We start from the raw sequence: 15,353 nt of genomic DNA, 5'->3' as shown, positions 1-15,353 counted from the left end.
CTTATGAGCTGCTATCTCAGATTATCTACAACAAGCACTGATTTAAAAAGTTCTGTCCCGTTGCCATGTGGCAGCCCATGTATGTTGTTTTTTCGCTCGGTAAACATGGTCTTCATGGCCCAGGTGATTTTCTTCCTAGGTTGGTTATAAGGCAGGTGCAACCGGCTAGGCCAGAATAGCCATTGGGGTTCTGAGGGCCGAGGTGTAACGGCAGGTCTTGGTCACAGCAGCCTGTCTAGATCTGCCATTGTGGAAAGCAAGCTGTGATCAAGGGAGCAATTGCTTCTTTGAGCTTTCAGATCCAGAGCTAGAAATAATGTGAACAGACGTGTGATGCTTTCTGGGACTTCACAGGCAGGGTTGATGGCTTGCAAACTTAGTAACAGATTCATTCCAATGATTCATTCCCACTGATGTGGGGGGAGAGGAGGGGAGAAACTCAGAGGAAGATGCCTGCTGGCTGGTCCCAAAGAAGGAACCCAGGATCCACCCCAGAGGGTCAGAGAAGAGACCTTCGCAGACTGTTATTTTCTCTTCCCACAGTCACTCTAAAGGGCCTATGAAATAGGGCTTCAGGGCCACCAAAAGAAACAAAAAGCTCCTGCTGGTTTCCTGATGCCTAAAATTCTTTTAACTAGGAAGTCATCCTTTATCTCATAATTCTAGGTAGGAAGTAAGAACCCAGAGGCCTGCACATATACTATTCCAACTAAATGACATTCTAGAAAAGGCAAAACAATGGAGAAAGTAGAAAGACCGATGGTTGCCAGAGGGTTGGAGAGAAAAAGGGAAGGATGAATAGGTGTAGCACAGAGGATCTTTAGGGCAGTGAAACTATTTTGTATGATGCCATAATGGTGGGTACGTGTTATTATACATTTGTCAAAACCCATAGATTATGCAACACAGAGAGTGAACCCTCATGTGAACTATGAACTTTGGTTAACAATAATGTATCAATATTGGCTCATCAACTGTAACAAATATACCACACTAATGCAAGATGTTACTAACAGGGGAAAAGAGGGGGCAAGTGATAGAGCATACGGAAACCCTAGATAATTTCTGCTCGATTTTTCTAGAAACCTATAACTGCTCTAAAAAATAAAGTCTATTAAAAAAAAAAAAAAAGAACCCAGAGACCTGGTTGGAGTAATAACGTCACCTTGAGAATAGATGGGTTTTTGTAAAAGTGTTAGCTAATCAATACATGAGGATGGAAAGCTGAACGAGGGTAGGAATACCTCCCAAAGAGTTGGGAAGGAAGCAGGGGAGAAGGGCTGAGATGCCCAAGAATGAACCTCAGGGCTTCACTCTGCAGGGACATTTTTTTTTTTGGCTGCACCACAGGGCATGCGGGATCTTAGTTCCCTGACCAGGGATTGAACCCTAGCCCCCTACAGTGGAAGCGTGGAGTCTAAACCACTGGACCGCCAGGGAAGTCCCCGCAGGGGCTTTCTTTACCTGTCACTGGGTGGAGAAAAATAACAACTATGCACGGGCGCCTTGAGGCGCTTCTGCTGTGTAACTGCTGCCGCTGACAGCACTGCTCTCCTGAATTTCAAGTGTATTTGATTATATTGTTAATTTCCCACAAGGCACATCATATCTAGGGGATCTTATAATTGTTAAGATTTAGTTTAATAGAGGTATTCTGCAGGTCTTCTATTTCTTTGGCTTTCCTATTCACTGTCTAACCTTTATTTCCATTTCCCTCTTTGCTTCCCTCCTGTATGCTTCATAGTAAATGTCTTTCCTCTTTTAAATTTAGTTTCATTTTTTTTTCAAATCTTTTCTTCCCTCTACTCATTCTAATATTTCTTCCCACTACTGGTTCTTATCTTTCCTTTCTTATATTTTCCCTGGGACATATAAAGCATGTTTCCCCCCTCCCTTTATCTCTTTTACTAATTATCACTGCAGAGAGATGGCTAATAACCAAAGTTTGCTAGTTTTCAATATGCTCAGATTTTAGTCTGCTCACTCGCTCGCGCATGTACTCTCTCTCCGACATTTGCACACCCCCAGCTATAATTAACGTTTACAACAGGCCAGTTAGAGACACTCCATAAATGTTCTTTATCTTTTGGCCACGTGGCTCGTGGGATCTTAGTTGCCCGACCAGGGATCGAACGTGTGCCCCCTGAAGTGGAAGCGCACTGGACCACGAGGGAAGTCCCATAAATATTCTTATTTTAAAGAAGAGAAACTAATATGCAAGGGGTCTAGATAACATACATAAGAGGTGACTGGGATGGAAATCAAATCCAGCAAGTCTTCTATCTTTAACTCTTTTACCCTTTCTGCTTGAATTTGGCCACCTCCCTTTAAAATAAACAGAAACACTTGGAGTTGAAAGTAATTTTATATATTGGCTAGTAGAGTTGAACACGCTCATATTCATTCATATTAGCAAAATGATTCCTGAGCTGAAAGTACTGGAATTTTAATATTGGCTTATTATACATAATAAGCCCTCCTCCCCCACCACACACACACATCCTCACATCTTTTTTGGGGGATATATGTCCATAGTCTTAGATATTATAAAGATATTTTTAAAAATACAAACTGAAAAACACATAAATATTAGCCTGACTTTGAAAGTTTTTTTTTTCCTCTAGATTGCAGAGATATTATGTAACATTGGTGTCAAGCTTTCCAAGGATGAATTTGAAAATGTATGGAATCTTGCATCAAAAAAACATCACAGAGGAGAAGTTTGCGTTGAGAATATCAGAAATGTTCTGAATGAGTTACAACACGCAGACTGGACCAAGTGCAAAACAGCCATGTGATCTTTGTGGTGTTCATTCATTTACAACAAAGAATTGTTAAATCCATGTTCATCTAAAATGTTCAGTCCATTCTGGTTTTAGATATTATAATTCAGCAATCACTGTGGTAGGGCTTATATGCCTGGATGCATTGCTAATAAATTAGATCTTGGATTTTAAACTTTATTTTCTTGTTTCTTATAAGGCACCAAAGAATTTGCTGAGCACTTGGAGTTAACCTTTAAGCTCACCAAAGACATAGCTCAGAATGATGCTGGAAGTTTGTCATGTTTAGTATGCTTAAGAATGCTATGTGTTTGAGTGGGTGGCCTGATATTCAAAGTCTGGTTTTTGATACCAGGTTCACAAAATTTTGCCTTCAACATTTTGTTATTTTTCTCTTTAGGTGTCACTGTGACACAACTGAAGCTTAATGGGCTTTTAAGTTTCTGTCAGCATCTGGGGAAAACTGACTTAATTACAAGGAGCAGAATTTTGGGAATAAAAACTTGACTTCCAACAGCGACATGATGTCTGGTGGCTTTTCACATCTTTTTATGGCCAGAAAAGCATATTGTCCTTGGAGTTTCTGAAGAGGACACAGCTGACCACACTGTTAGATGTAGCTTTAGAGAGTTATTGTAGCAAATTGTGCTGAATCATTCCTTCCCTCCTGCCTCGGATCTTTTTTTTTTTTTTTGCAGTACGCGGGCCTCTCACCGTTGTGGCCTCTCCCGTTGCGGAGCACAGGCTCCGGACGCGCAGGCTCAGCGGCCATGGCTCACGGGCCCAGCCGCTCCGCGGCATGTGGGATCCTCCTGGACCGGGGCACGAACCCACGTCCCCTGCATCGTCAGGCGGACTCTCAACCACTGCGCCACCAGGGAAGCCGCTGCCTTGGCTCTTTGATATACAAATGTGATGCCGGGGCGGGATGAGATCCGGATGGTGATGGGGAAGTGGGAACCCAGTCCAGCGTGTTCTTTCTGTGCATCAGGAAAGCCCCAGGGTGGGTTGAATCCATGACTGAAGCTTTCTCAGAAATATCACTTGATGAACTGAATGATCAATAGCATGTATTCTACCCGTATTTCTCTGTGATAGACCTTGACATTTTGTTGTTTGGTTTTTGTCTATTAGTCTAAAAAAATTACTCTTTAACTTAGATATTGTGGTTATTCTGTAGTCTACTGTTACTTAAAAAAAAAAAAGAACTAAGGTTCAAAAGATTGCTTTACCCAATCTCTAGGAAAAAGTTTTGTAATCCATTTATTTTATAGGAAATTTATGTGAAAATTTTTAACTTTATTTTGAAATGATTTTAGACTTACAGAAGATTTGCACAAGTAGCACAAAGAATTATGCAGGGGTGGGCTGGAGCCTGCTCTTACTGTCCACTGTGGTCAACTGTGGGCATTTCTTCACAGCACTGTGTCCCTGACCCCATGTTGGTAGCCTGAAACCAGCTACAGTGAGAGTATTTACACTAAGCAAACCAACACATGCTACAGATTGGGGATCCCCGCCCTTCCCAAAGAACATTTACAAGCACTTCTACATCTATCTGTCTATCTATTTCCCTGTCTATCTATCTCTATCTATCTATCATCTGTCTATCTATCTTCCTATCTATCCATCCATCCATCCATCCACCTACCTACATACCTATGTCTCTCTCCATCTATCTTCCTATCTATCCATCCGTCCATCCATCCACCTACCTACATACCTATGTCTCTCTCCATCTATCTTCGTATCTATTTATCTATCCATCCATCTACCTACCTATGTCTCTATGTCTCTATCTATGTCCCTATCTATCTATCTATCTATCTGATCTATCATCTGTCTATTCACCCATCTATTGACAGAGGGAGGCTCCTTGACTGAACTTTAGTCAGGCTCCTTTGAACCCTTTTCTCAATTAGGTTTTGATCTTGGGCTTCTGTGTCTGTCCTTCCTGGGCCTGCATTGCATAGTTTTAGCAAGAATCTTGCTAAGTCAGTTTACAGAGAATCCTCCCATCGTCGATATCTGATTACCCTCCATATCTGATGAAATTCTTCATCCCCCAAATATGATGTATTAACTTAGATCTGCTTTTTTTTGGATAGCTATTATAAAATGTTTATTATTGATTTGTATTTACTTCCCGAATTTTTTCTTTTGAATTTTATCTATTTTTTTTATACAGCAGGTTCTTATTAGGCATCAATTTTATACACATCAGTGTATACATGTCAATCCCAATCGCCCAAATCAGCACACCACCATCCCCACCCCACCATGGCTTTCCCCCCTTGTTGTCCATACATTTGTTCTCTACATCTGTGTCTCAACTTCTGCCCTGCAAACCGGTTCATCTGTACATATTTTAGGTTCCACATACATGCGTTAATATACGATAGTTGTTTTTCTCTTTCTGAATTACTTCACTCTGTAAGACAGTCTCTAGATCCATCCACGTCTCAAAAAATGACCCAATTTCGTTCCTTTTTATGGCTGAGTAATATTTCATTGTATGTATGTATCACATCTTCTTTATCCATTCATCTGTCAATGGGCATTTAGGTTGCTTCCATGACCTGGCTGTTGTAAATAGTGCTGCAATGAACATTGGGGTGCATGTGTCTTTTTGAATTATGGTTTTCTCTGGGTATATGCCCATAATGGGATTGCTGGATCACATGGTAATTCTATTTTTAGTTTTTTACGGAACCTCCATACTGTTCTCCATAGTTACTGTAACAATTTACATACCCACTAACAGTGCAAGAGGGTTCCCTTTCCTCCACATCCTCTCCAGCATTTGTTGTTTGTAGATTTTCTGATGATGCCCATTCTAACTGGTGTGAGGTGATACCTCACTGTAGTTTTGATTTGCATTTCTCTAATAATTAGTGATGTTGAGCAACTTTTCATGTGCTTCTTGGCCAGCTGTATGTCTTCTTTGGAGAAATGTCTATTTAGGTCTTCTGCCCATTTTTGGATTGGGTTGTTTGTTTAATATTGAGCTGCATGAGCTGTTTATATATTTTGGAGATTAATCCTTTGTCCGTTGATTCATTTGCAAATATTTTCTCACATTCTGAGAGTTGTCCTTTCGTCTTGTTTATGGTTTCCTTTGCTGTGCAAAAGCTTTGAAGTTTCATTAGGTCCCATTTGTTTATTTTTGTTTTTATTTCCATTACTCTAGGAGGTGGATCAAAAAAGATCTTGCTGTGATTTATGTCAGAGAGTGTTCTTCCTATGTTTTCCTCTAAGAGTTTTATAGTGTCCGGTCTTAAATTTAGGTCTCGAATCCATTTTGAGTTTATTTTTGTGTATGGTGTTAGGGAGTGTTCTAATTTCATCCTTTTACATGTAGATGTCTAGTTTTCCCAGCATCAATTACTGAAGAGACAGTCTTTTCTCCACTGTGTATCCTTGCCTCCTTTGTCACAGATTAGTTGACCATAGGTGCGTGGGTTTATCTCTGGGCTTTCTATTTTGTTCCATTGATCTATGTTTCTGTTTTTGTGCCAGTACCATATTGTCTTGATTACTGTAGCTTTGTAGTATAGTCTGAAGTCAGGGAGTCTGATTCCTCCAGCTCCGTTTTTTTCCCTCAAGACTGCTTTCTCTATTGTGTCTTTTGTGTCTCCATACAAATTTTAAGATTTTTTGTTCTAGTTCCGTAAAAAATGCCATTGGTAATTTGATAGGGATTGCATTGAATCTGTAGATTGCTTTGGGTAGTGTAGTCATTTTCACAATATTGATTCTTCCAATCCAAGAACATGGTATATCTCTCCATCTGTTGGTATCATCTTTAATTTCTTTCATCAGTGTCTTATAGTTTTCTGTATACAGGTCATTTGTCTCCTTAGGTAGGTTTATTCCTAGGTATTTTATTCTTTTTGTTGCAATGGTAAATGGGAGTGTTTCCTTAATTTCTCTTTCAGATTTCTCATCATTAGTGTATAGGAATGCAAGAGATTTCTGTGCATTAATTTTGTATCATGCAACTTTACCAAATTTACTGATTAGCTTTAGTAGTTTTCTGGTGGCATTTTTAGGATTCTCTATGTATAGTATCATGTCATCTGCAAACAGTGACAGTCTTAATTCTTCTTTTCCAATTTGTATTCCTTTTATTTCTTTTTCTTCTCTAATTGCCATGGCTAGGACTTCCTAAACTATGTTGAATAATAGTGGTGAGAGTGGATATCCTTGACTTTTTCCTGCTCTTAGAGGAAATGCTTTAAATTTTTCACCATTGAGAATGATGCTTGCTGTGGGTTTGTTGTATATGGCCTTTATTATGCTGAGGTAGGTTCCCTCTATGCCCACTTTGTGGAGAGTCTTTGTCATAAATGGGTGTTGAAATTTGTCAAAAGCTTTTTTTGCATCTATTGAGATGATCATATAGTTTTTATTCTTCAATTTGTTAATATGGTGTATCACATTGATTGATTTGCATATATTAAAGAATCCTTGCATCGCTGGGATAAATCCTGCTTGATCATGGTTTATGACCCTTTTAATGTGTTGTTGGATTCTGTTTGCTAGTATTTTGTTGAGGATTTTTGCATCTATATTCATCAGTGATATTGGTCTGTAATTTTCTTTTTTGTAGTATCTTTGTCTGGTTTTGGTATCAGGGTGATGGTGATCTCATAGAATGAGTTTGGGAGTGTTCCTTCCTCTGGAATTTTTTGGAAGAGTTTGAGAAGGAAGGGTGTTAGCTCTTGTCAAAATGTTTGAGAGAAATCACCTGTGAAGCCATCTGGTCCTGGACTTCTGTTTGTTGGAAGATTTTTAATCACAGTTTCAATTTCATTACTTGTGATTGGTCTGTTCAAATTTTCTATTTCTTCCTGGTTCAGTCTTGGAATGTTATACCTTTCTAAGAATTTGGCCATTTCTTCCAGGTTGTCCATTTTGTTGGCACAGAGTTGCTTGTAGTAGTTTCTTAGGATGCTTTGTATTTCTGCGATGTCTGTTGTAACTTCTCCTTTTTCATTTTTAATTGTCTTGATTTGCATCCTCTCCCTGTTTTTCTTGATGAGTCTGGCTAATGGCTTATGAATTTTGTTTATCTTCTCAAAGAACCAGGTTTTAGTTTTATTGATCTTTGCTATTGTTTTCTTTGTTTCTATTTCATTTATTTCTGGTCTGATCTTTATGATTTCTTTCCTTCTGCTAACTTTGGGTTTTGTTTGTTCCTCTTTATAGTTCCTTTAGGTGTAAGGTTAGATTGTTTATTTGAGATTTTTCTTGTTTCTTGAGGTAGGCTTGTAGAGCTATAACCTTCCCTCTTGGAAATGCTTTTGCTGCATCCCGTAGGTTTTCGATCATCGTGTTTTCATTGTCATTTGTCTCTAGGTATTTTTTGATTTCCTCTTTGATTTCTTCGGTGATCTCTCGGTTATTTAGTAATGTATTGTTTAGCCTCCATGTGTTTGTGTTTTTTACGTTCTTTTCCCTGTAATTCATTTCTAATCTCATAGTGTTGTGGTCAGAAAAGATGCTTAATGTGATTTCAATTTTCTTAAATTTACTGAGGCTTGATTTGTGACCCAAGATGTGGTCTATCCTGGAGAATGTTCTGTGCACACTTGAGAAGAAAGTGTAATCTGCTGTTTTTGGATGGAATGTCCTATAAATATCAATTACATCTATCTGGTCTATGTGTCGTTTAAGGCTTCTGTTTCCTTATTTATTTTCATTTTGGATGATCTGTCCATTGGTGTAAGTGAGGTGTTAAAGTCCCCCACTATTCCTGTGTTACTGTTGATTTACTCTTTTTTTGCTGTTAGCAGTTGCCTCATGTATGGAGGTGCTCCTATGTTGGGTGCATATATATTTATAATTGTTATATCTTCTTCTTAGATTGATCCCTTGATCTTTATGTAGGGTCCTTCCTTGTCTCTTGTAACATTCTTTATTTTAAAGTATATTTTATCTGATATGAGTATTGCTACTCCAGCTTTCTTTTGATTTCCATTTGCATGGAATATCTTTTTCCATCCCCTCACTTGCAGTCTGTATGTGTCCCTAGGTCTGAAGTGGGTCTCTTGTAGACAGCATACGTATGGGTCTTGTTTTTGTATCCATTCAGCAAGCCGGTGTCTTTTGGTTGGAGCCTTTAATCCATTCACGTTGAAGGTAATTATCGATATTTATGTTCCTATGACCATTTTCTTAATTGTTTTGTTTTTGTTTTTGTAGCTCCTCTTCTCTTGTGTTTCCCACTTAGAGAAGTTCCTTCAGCATTTGTCGTAGAGCTGGTTTGGTGGTGCTGAATTATCTTAGCTTTTGCTTGTCTGTAAAGCTTTTGATTTCTCCATTGAATCTGAATGAGATCCTTGCTGGGTAGAGTAATCTCGGTTGTAGGTTCTTCCTTTTCACCACTTTAAGTATATCATGCCACTCCCTTCTGGGTTGTCGAGTTTCTTCTGAGAAATCAGCTGTTAACCTTATGGGAGTTCCCTTGTATGTTATTTGTCATTTTTCCTTTGCTGCTTTCAATAATTTTTCTTTGTCTTTAATTTTTGCCAGTTTGATTACTATGTGTCTTGGCGTGTTTCTCCATGGGTTTATCCTGTATGGGACTCACTGTGCTTCCTCCTCATGGGTGGCTATTTCTTTTCCCATGTTAGGGAAGTTTTTGACTATAATCTCTTCAAATAGTTTCTCTAGTCCTTTCTCTCTCTCCTCCTTCTGCAACCCCTATAATGCGAATGTTGTTGCATTTAATGTTGTCCTAGAGGTCTCTTAGGCTGTCTTAATTTATTTTCATTCTTTTTTCTTTATTCTGTTCTGCAGCAGTGATTTCCACCATTCTGTCTTCCAGGTCACTTATCCGTTCTTCTGCCTCAGTTATTCTGCTATTGATTCTTTCTAGTGTAGTTTTCATTTCAGTTATTGTGTTGTTCATCTCTGTTTGTTTGTTCTTTAATTCTTCTAGGTCTTTGTTAAACATTTCTTGCATCTTCTTGATCTTTGCCTCCATTGTTTTTCCGAGGTCCTGGATCATCTTCACTATCATTCTTCTGAATTTTTTTTCTGGAAGGTTGCCTATCTCCACTTCATTTAGTTGTTTTTCTGGGGTTTTATCTTGTTCCTTCATCTCGTACATAGCCCTTTGCCTTTTCATCTTGTCTATATTTCTGTGAATGTGGTTTTTGTTTCACAGGCTGCAGGATTGTAGTTCTTCTTGCTTCTGCTGTCTGCCCTCTGGTGGATGAGGCTATCTAAGAGGCTTGTGGAAGTTTCCTGATGGGAGGGACTGGTGGTGTGTAGAGCTGACTGTTGCTCTGGTGGGCAGAGCTTAGTAAAACTTTTATCCACTTGACTGTTGATGGGTGGGGCTGGGTTCCCTCCCTGTTGGTTGTTTGACCTGAGGCAATCCGACACTGGAGACTACCTGGGGTCTTTCTTGGGGCTAATGACAGACTCTGGGAGGGTTCACGCCAAGGAGTACTTCCCAGAACATCTGCCTCCAGTGTCCTTGTCCTCACGGTGAGCCATAACCACCCCCCATCTCTGCAGGAGACCCTCCAACACTAGCAGGTAGGTCTGGTTCAGTCTCCCCTGGGGTCACTGCTCCTTCCTCTGGGTCCCAATTCACAAACGACTTTGTGTTTACCCTCCAAGAGTGGAGTCTCTGTTTCCCCCAGTCCTGTCGAAGTCCTGCAATCCAATCCCACTAGCGTTCAAAGTCTGATTCTCTAGGAATTCCTCCTCCCATTGCTGGACCCCCAGGTTGGGAAGCCTGACGTGGGGCTCAGAACCTTCACTCCAGTGGGTGGACTTCTGTGGTATAAGTGTTCTCCAGTCTGTGAGTCACCCACCAGCAGTTATGGGATTTGATTTTACAGTGGTTGCACCCCTCCTTCCATCTCATTGTGGCTTCTCCTTTGTCTTTGGATGTGGGGTATCTTTTTTGGTGAGTTCCAGTGTCTTCCTGTTGATGATTGTCCAGCAGCTAGTTGTGATTCTAGTGTTCTCACAAGAGGGAGTGAGAGCACGTCCTTCTACTCCTTGGCCTACTTTTGGCAAAAACTCCTGTTAAGTCAGGTTAGCAAGAATTCCCCCTACCCTGATATCTCTTCTTAATAACTTTCCATCCACTGACCTCCCTTGGTTATAAATCTCTTCTTTTCCTTGTTTCATTCAAAATTGAGCCCAGTTTTATACTGAGGTCCCTTTCCCCCTATTGCAATAATTCCTGGATAAAATCTGTCTTTTGCTGCTTTAACTAATTTCCAGCTCTGTCTTCTTTAATTCCATCCATCCTCCCATCTGTAAAAATGAATAAAGGAAAACCTCATCAAAAGGAGTCAGGAAGCTGTGAAGGGGAAGCTCTCATGCACAGCCTGCTCTTTGCAGCTAACTTCGCATACCCCTGCAGGAAAAAGCTTGCTTCACATACCCCAACAGGAAGAAGGAAGATTTTTCCCCTTGCCCAGCAACAACCCAGCCAATGAGGAACCACCACAACTCAATGAGAAGTTGCCATGGTGCCTCTCAATCTCCTCCAATGAGCTTTTGTTCAAAACGGCCCCTTTCAACTTTCTCCTTTCCTCTATAGACTAATGCTCTTCTCTTTTGTTCTCTAGACTTGCCTACGGTTCGCCATAGTTTGAATGACCAGAATTGCAATTCCTCTGCTATTCCCAGCTAAACACGATTTTGTTGGATAAATCACTTAACTTTTTGTTTTAAAGGTTGACACATCTATCCTTTCCTTCATCTTTCCATCCATCTACCCACCCATCCATACCCGTGCCCATGCACATGTTACTTCTAAATACTTTGGTATGTGTTTCCTGAAAATGAGGACATGCTATTAACCCAACCATAGTGAAAATTTCAAAATCAGCAAATTGTCATTACCAGGGCATTATTATCTAATTCACAGACTGTATTCAAATTTCTCCAATAATTTTTATACTGAAAAATTTTTTTCTTGATCTAGGTTGGATCCAGTCTACAAACACATGCTGCATTTAGTTGTCATGTCTCTTTAGTTTGCATTAACTTGAAACATTTCTTTGTATCTTTAAGCTTCAAGCCTCTAGGGACTGAGTTGAGTGTAGGTGTTACATCACAGCCTGTTACAAATATTTCTTTGTGAGTGGGCTCCTTCAATCCTATACCCAGGAGCTGTTCCATTGCTTCTTGCTTTGGAATTGCTTACAAGTCAGAAAACTACCTCCTGTGAAAGTTTTTTCCTCCAATGAATTAGAACATCTAGAGTCATAGGATGTGTGTAGGGGGGTGATCCTTAAGCCACATGAATCCAAGTGAAGCTGACAGATGGTTTGCTCCCCACCCTGATGCAGGTGTCTTGGGGGCCATGGACCTAGTGATGCCTATCTGGGTAAGCCCTGTTTAAAAGCTACTACCAAGCTCTGTAGTAAAAAGGCATCTGAATTAATTTACCATTTAAAAGTTTTATCTCCTAATGTCTAAAAGGTTTACATACATGGAAAACACTTTTCTAGAATTGAATCCTTGCCTTAGCTCCTTCTTACTGGGTCTTGGCAATGTGCTATCAGCTGAGGTCACTGCCACTCACAAGCACACCTTGTGTTGTAACTGAAATGCACAGTCAAGTTTAAGCACGCTGCACTCTGAGGCCACCTCTGCCTGTTACAAGCCTGCTGGCTGCTGTGGGCTTGCTAGAAGCCTAGCTGAGGGCACCTCTATGGCTTGTGGTGTCACCAAGGTCCCCTTGTGGCTTTAAATACGTTGTTCTTTTCTAACATGTGAGCAATTGGAAACTTTCTAGTTTACCTGTAGTTGAGGCCAGCATCTCTGCTGTTTGCTTGATGTTATTTGCATATGTCGTGCTGTCACTGAAGAAGCAGCCTTTAACCTGTGGACAGAGCTGCCACAAGCTGCAGTCCTCTCTGACGAGGGCTCAGTAGAAAGCAGGCAACCCAACTGTGAAATCAGCTGTGTTGCCCCACACAGACTCCTGGAATCAAAGAGTTGTAGGGCTGTTCAGGGTGCTCGGGAAGCTGTAAGGTACATGATGCTAGAAATTTTGTTTTCATGCATAATATGAGCATTTTGTGATTTAAATTTCTTACCTTTGGCTCTAATAATAAAGTATGAAGAACTGGAATCTCAATCAAGTTTCTAACCTCCATGATTTCTAATTCATCCTTAGGTTTTTTTCTGCCTTTTGCTACAATGAGTCCCTTTTCCTAAATTGTATTTCATCAGATACGGAGTGCTGGTTTCTTGATTCCCATTTGCAGGAATCATGGTCCCCAGTATGACCCAGTCTTCAGGCCCTCATGCTTCACTAAGTCAGACTGCACAATGTTATAAAGCTTAACAGTTCATCAATCAGACCCCTTCTGAGGAGAAAATTGGGAGCATTAGATATGAATAATAAATCTGTCATTCACTGCTCTATGACTTTGGGAAAGACCCCTAAACGTACAGAGCTGTTGTGTTCTTATTTACAAAATGGAAATAACAAGGGCTTCCTTATCAGCTTGTAAGCTGGTTTTGATGGTTATGGAGACATTAGGCAGGGGAGTACCTTGTACTATTTTAGGTCAGGAAATATTATCAAAAGGCCTAGTTTAGGTCATAGTTCATCCCATCCACTTGTAAGTACCCCTTTTTTCTCCACCTATTCATATAATCTTTATGTTGACCTCTTGGCTTTGCCCTCATCCCCGTGATTCTTATTTTTCTTAATTAGGTGTCTATTGTTGATTTTGGCAGATATAACAATTCCTCCTAATACCTCTCATTGTCTATCACTTTTCTATGCTTTGAGCACACCTCCTCATTCTATTTTTTTAAAAATGTGCATGCGCACACACACATACACACACACAGTCTGCTGGAATTTTTATTGTGACCGTATTGACTCTAAAGATCAATTGGGGGAACTGACATTTTGATAATGTTTTGACTTCCAAACAATAAATACGGTACATCCATGCATTTACTTAGCTTTTCTTTATCTCAGTAAACGCTCTTTCGTTTTCCACGTTAAGATATTGTACATCTTCTGTCAGATTTATTTCTATATTTTGTTTTTGATGTTGTGATAAATTACATCAATTTTTAAATAGGTTTCTTGAAATATCATTTACATACATTAAAATCCACTCTTTTTAAGGGTGTAAGTCTACGAGTGTTGACAAATGCATGGAGGTTGTGTAACCACCATCACAAACAAAATAGAGAACTGTCCTATCACTTGCCAAAATTCTCTCATTTCCTTTTGTAGAGAACATCTCCCACTCCCCACTCCATTCCCTACAACAACTGATCTGTTTTCTGTCCATATAGTTTCGCCTTTTTCAAATTGTCATATAAAGGGAATTGTGGAGTATGTAGTTAACCTTTTGAGACTGGCTTCTTTTACTTAGTCCAATGCTTTCGAGATCCATCTATATCACTGTGTGAATCAGTAGTACATTCTTTTTATTGCTGAGTGGTTTTCCACTGTATGGATAGACTACAATTTATCCATTTACCAATTAAAGGCATTTGAGTTGTTTCCAGTTTGTGACAATTCTGAATAAAGCTGCTATGGATACTCATGTATAGGTTTTGTGTAAAGATAAGTTTTCATTTCTCTTGGGGAAATACTTATGGGTAAGATTGCTGGGCTATATGGTAAGTATATGTTTAACTTTATGAGAAACTGAAAATCTGTTTTCCAAAATGGCTGTATCATTTTGTGTTATCACCAGTAATTTACGATGGTTTTAGTGCATCCTGGTATTGTCAGTTTTTTCTTTTTAAATTTTAGTCATCCTAACAGGTGCACAGTAATAGCACATTGTAGTTTTAATTTGCATTTCTGTGATAACTAATGATATTGAGCATCCTTCATGGGCTCATTGGCCATGCCAGTAACTTCTTTGGTAAAGTGTCTGTTCCAATACGTTGCCTTTTTTTTGAATTGACTTGTTATTATTGAGTTTTGAGAGTTCTTCATGTATTCCAGGTGCAAGTCTCTTATCAGCTTTGTGTTTTGTAAAAAATATATATATATTTATTTTTTTTGGCTGCATCGGGTCTTAGTTGTGGCAGGTGGGATCTTTCTTTGCAGTGTGTGGGCCCTTCATTGGGGGCACGTGGGCTCAGTAGTTGTGGTGTGCGGGCTTAGTTGCCCCACGGCATGTGGGATCTTAGTTCCCTGACCAGGGATTGAACACACGTCCCCTGCATTGGAAGGTGGATTCTTAACCACTGGACCACCAGGGAAGTCCCTCAGCTTTGTGCTTTGAAGATATTTTTAAATTTAAAAAAGAGCAGAAGTTTCAAACTGTGATAAAGTTCAGTTTATCAATAATTTACTGAAATTGCCAGCCTTCTTGAATTTGTAGATTAAAAATCCAAGGTGAGACTGATCACTCGGTTTTGTGTTTATCTTCAGTTAGTTTCTTCATATGCAACCACTGAACTTCAGATGTGGAGTAAGTGGAGCTCTGGATTCAGCGAGGGTAGGAATTTCTCCTGGTGAATAAGATGGTGGGGGGGGGGATATAGGAGCTGAGTGCATGCTAGGAAACGATTCTAGTGATTACCATGGAAACTAAGATGGGT

At 39.7% G+C, this 15,353-nt stretch overlaps 1 protein-coding gene across 1 annotated transcript in view; it reads left to right on the top strand.

Moving 5' to 3' along the window:
• EFHB (EF-hand domain family member B) overlaps nt 1–2,798 on the top strand; it is a 40,473-nt gene extending 37,675 nt beyond the window's left edge. The window contains exon 13 of the mRNA XM_060100169.1: nt 2,625–2,798. Within this exon, the coding sequence (XP_059956152.1) occupies nt 2,625–2,798 (174 nt within the window). The remainder of the gene's footprint in view (nt 1–2,624) is intronic.
• The last annotated feature ends 12,555 nt before the right edge of the window (nt 2,799–15,353 follow it).

This window comes from Mesoplodon densirostris, chromosome 5 (genome assembly GCF_025265405.1).
Source record: "Mesoplodon densirostris isolate mMesDen1 chromosome 5, mMesDen1 primary haplotype, whole genome shotgun sequence".
NCBI classification, from domain to species: Eukaryota; Metazoa; Chordata; class Mammalia; order Artiodactyla; family Ziphiidae; genus Mesoplodon; species Mesoplodon densirostris.
Note: the sequence above shows the minus strand (reverse complement) of the source record. Positions and strands in the feature narration are given on the sequence as shown.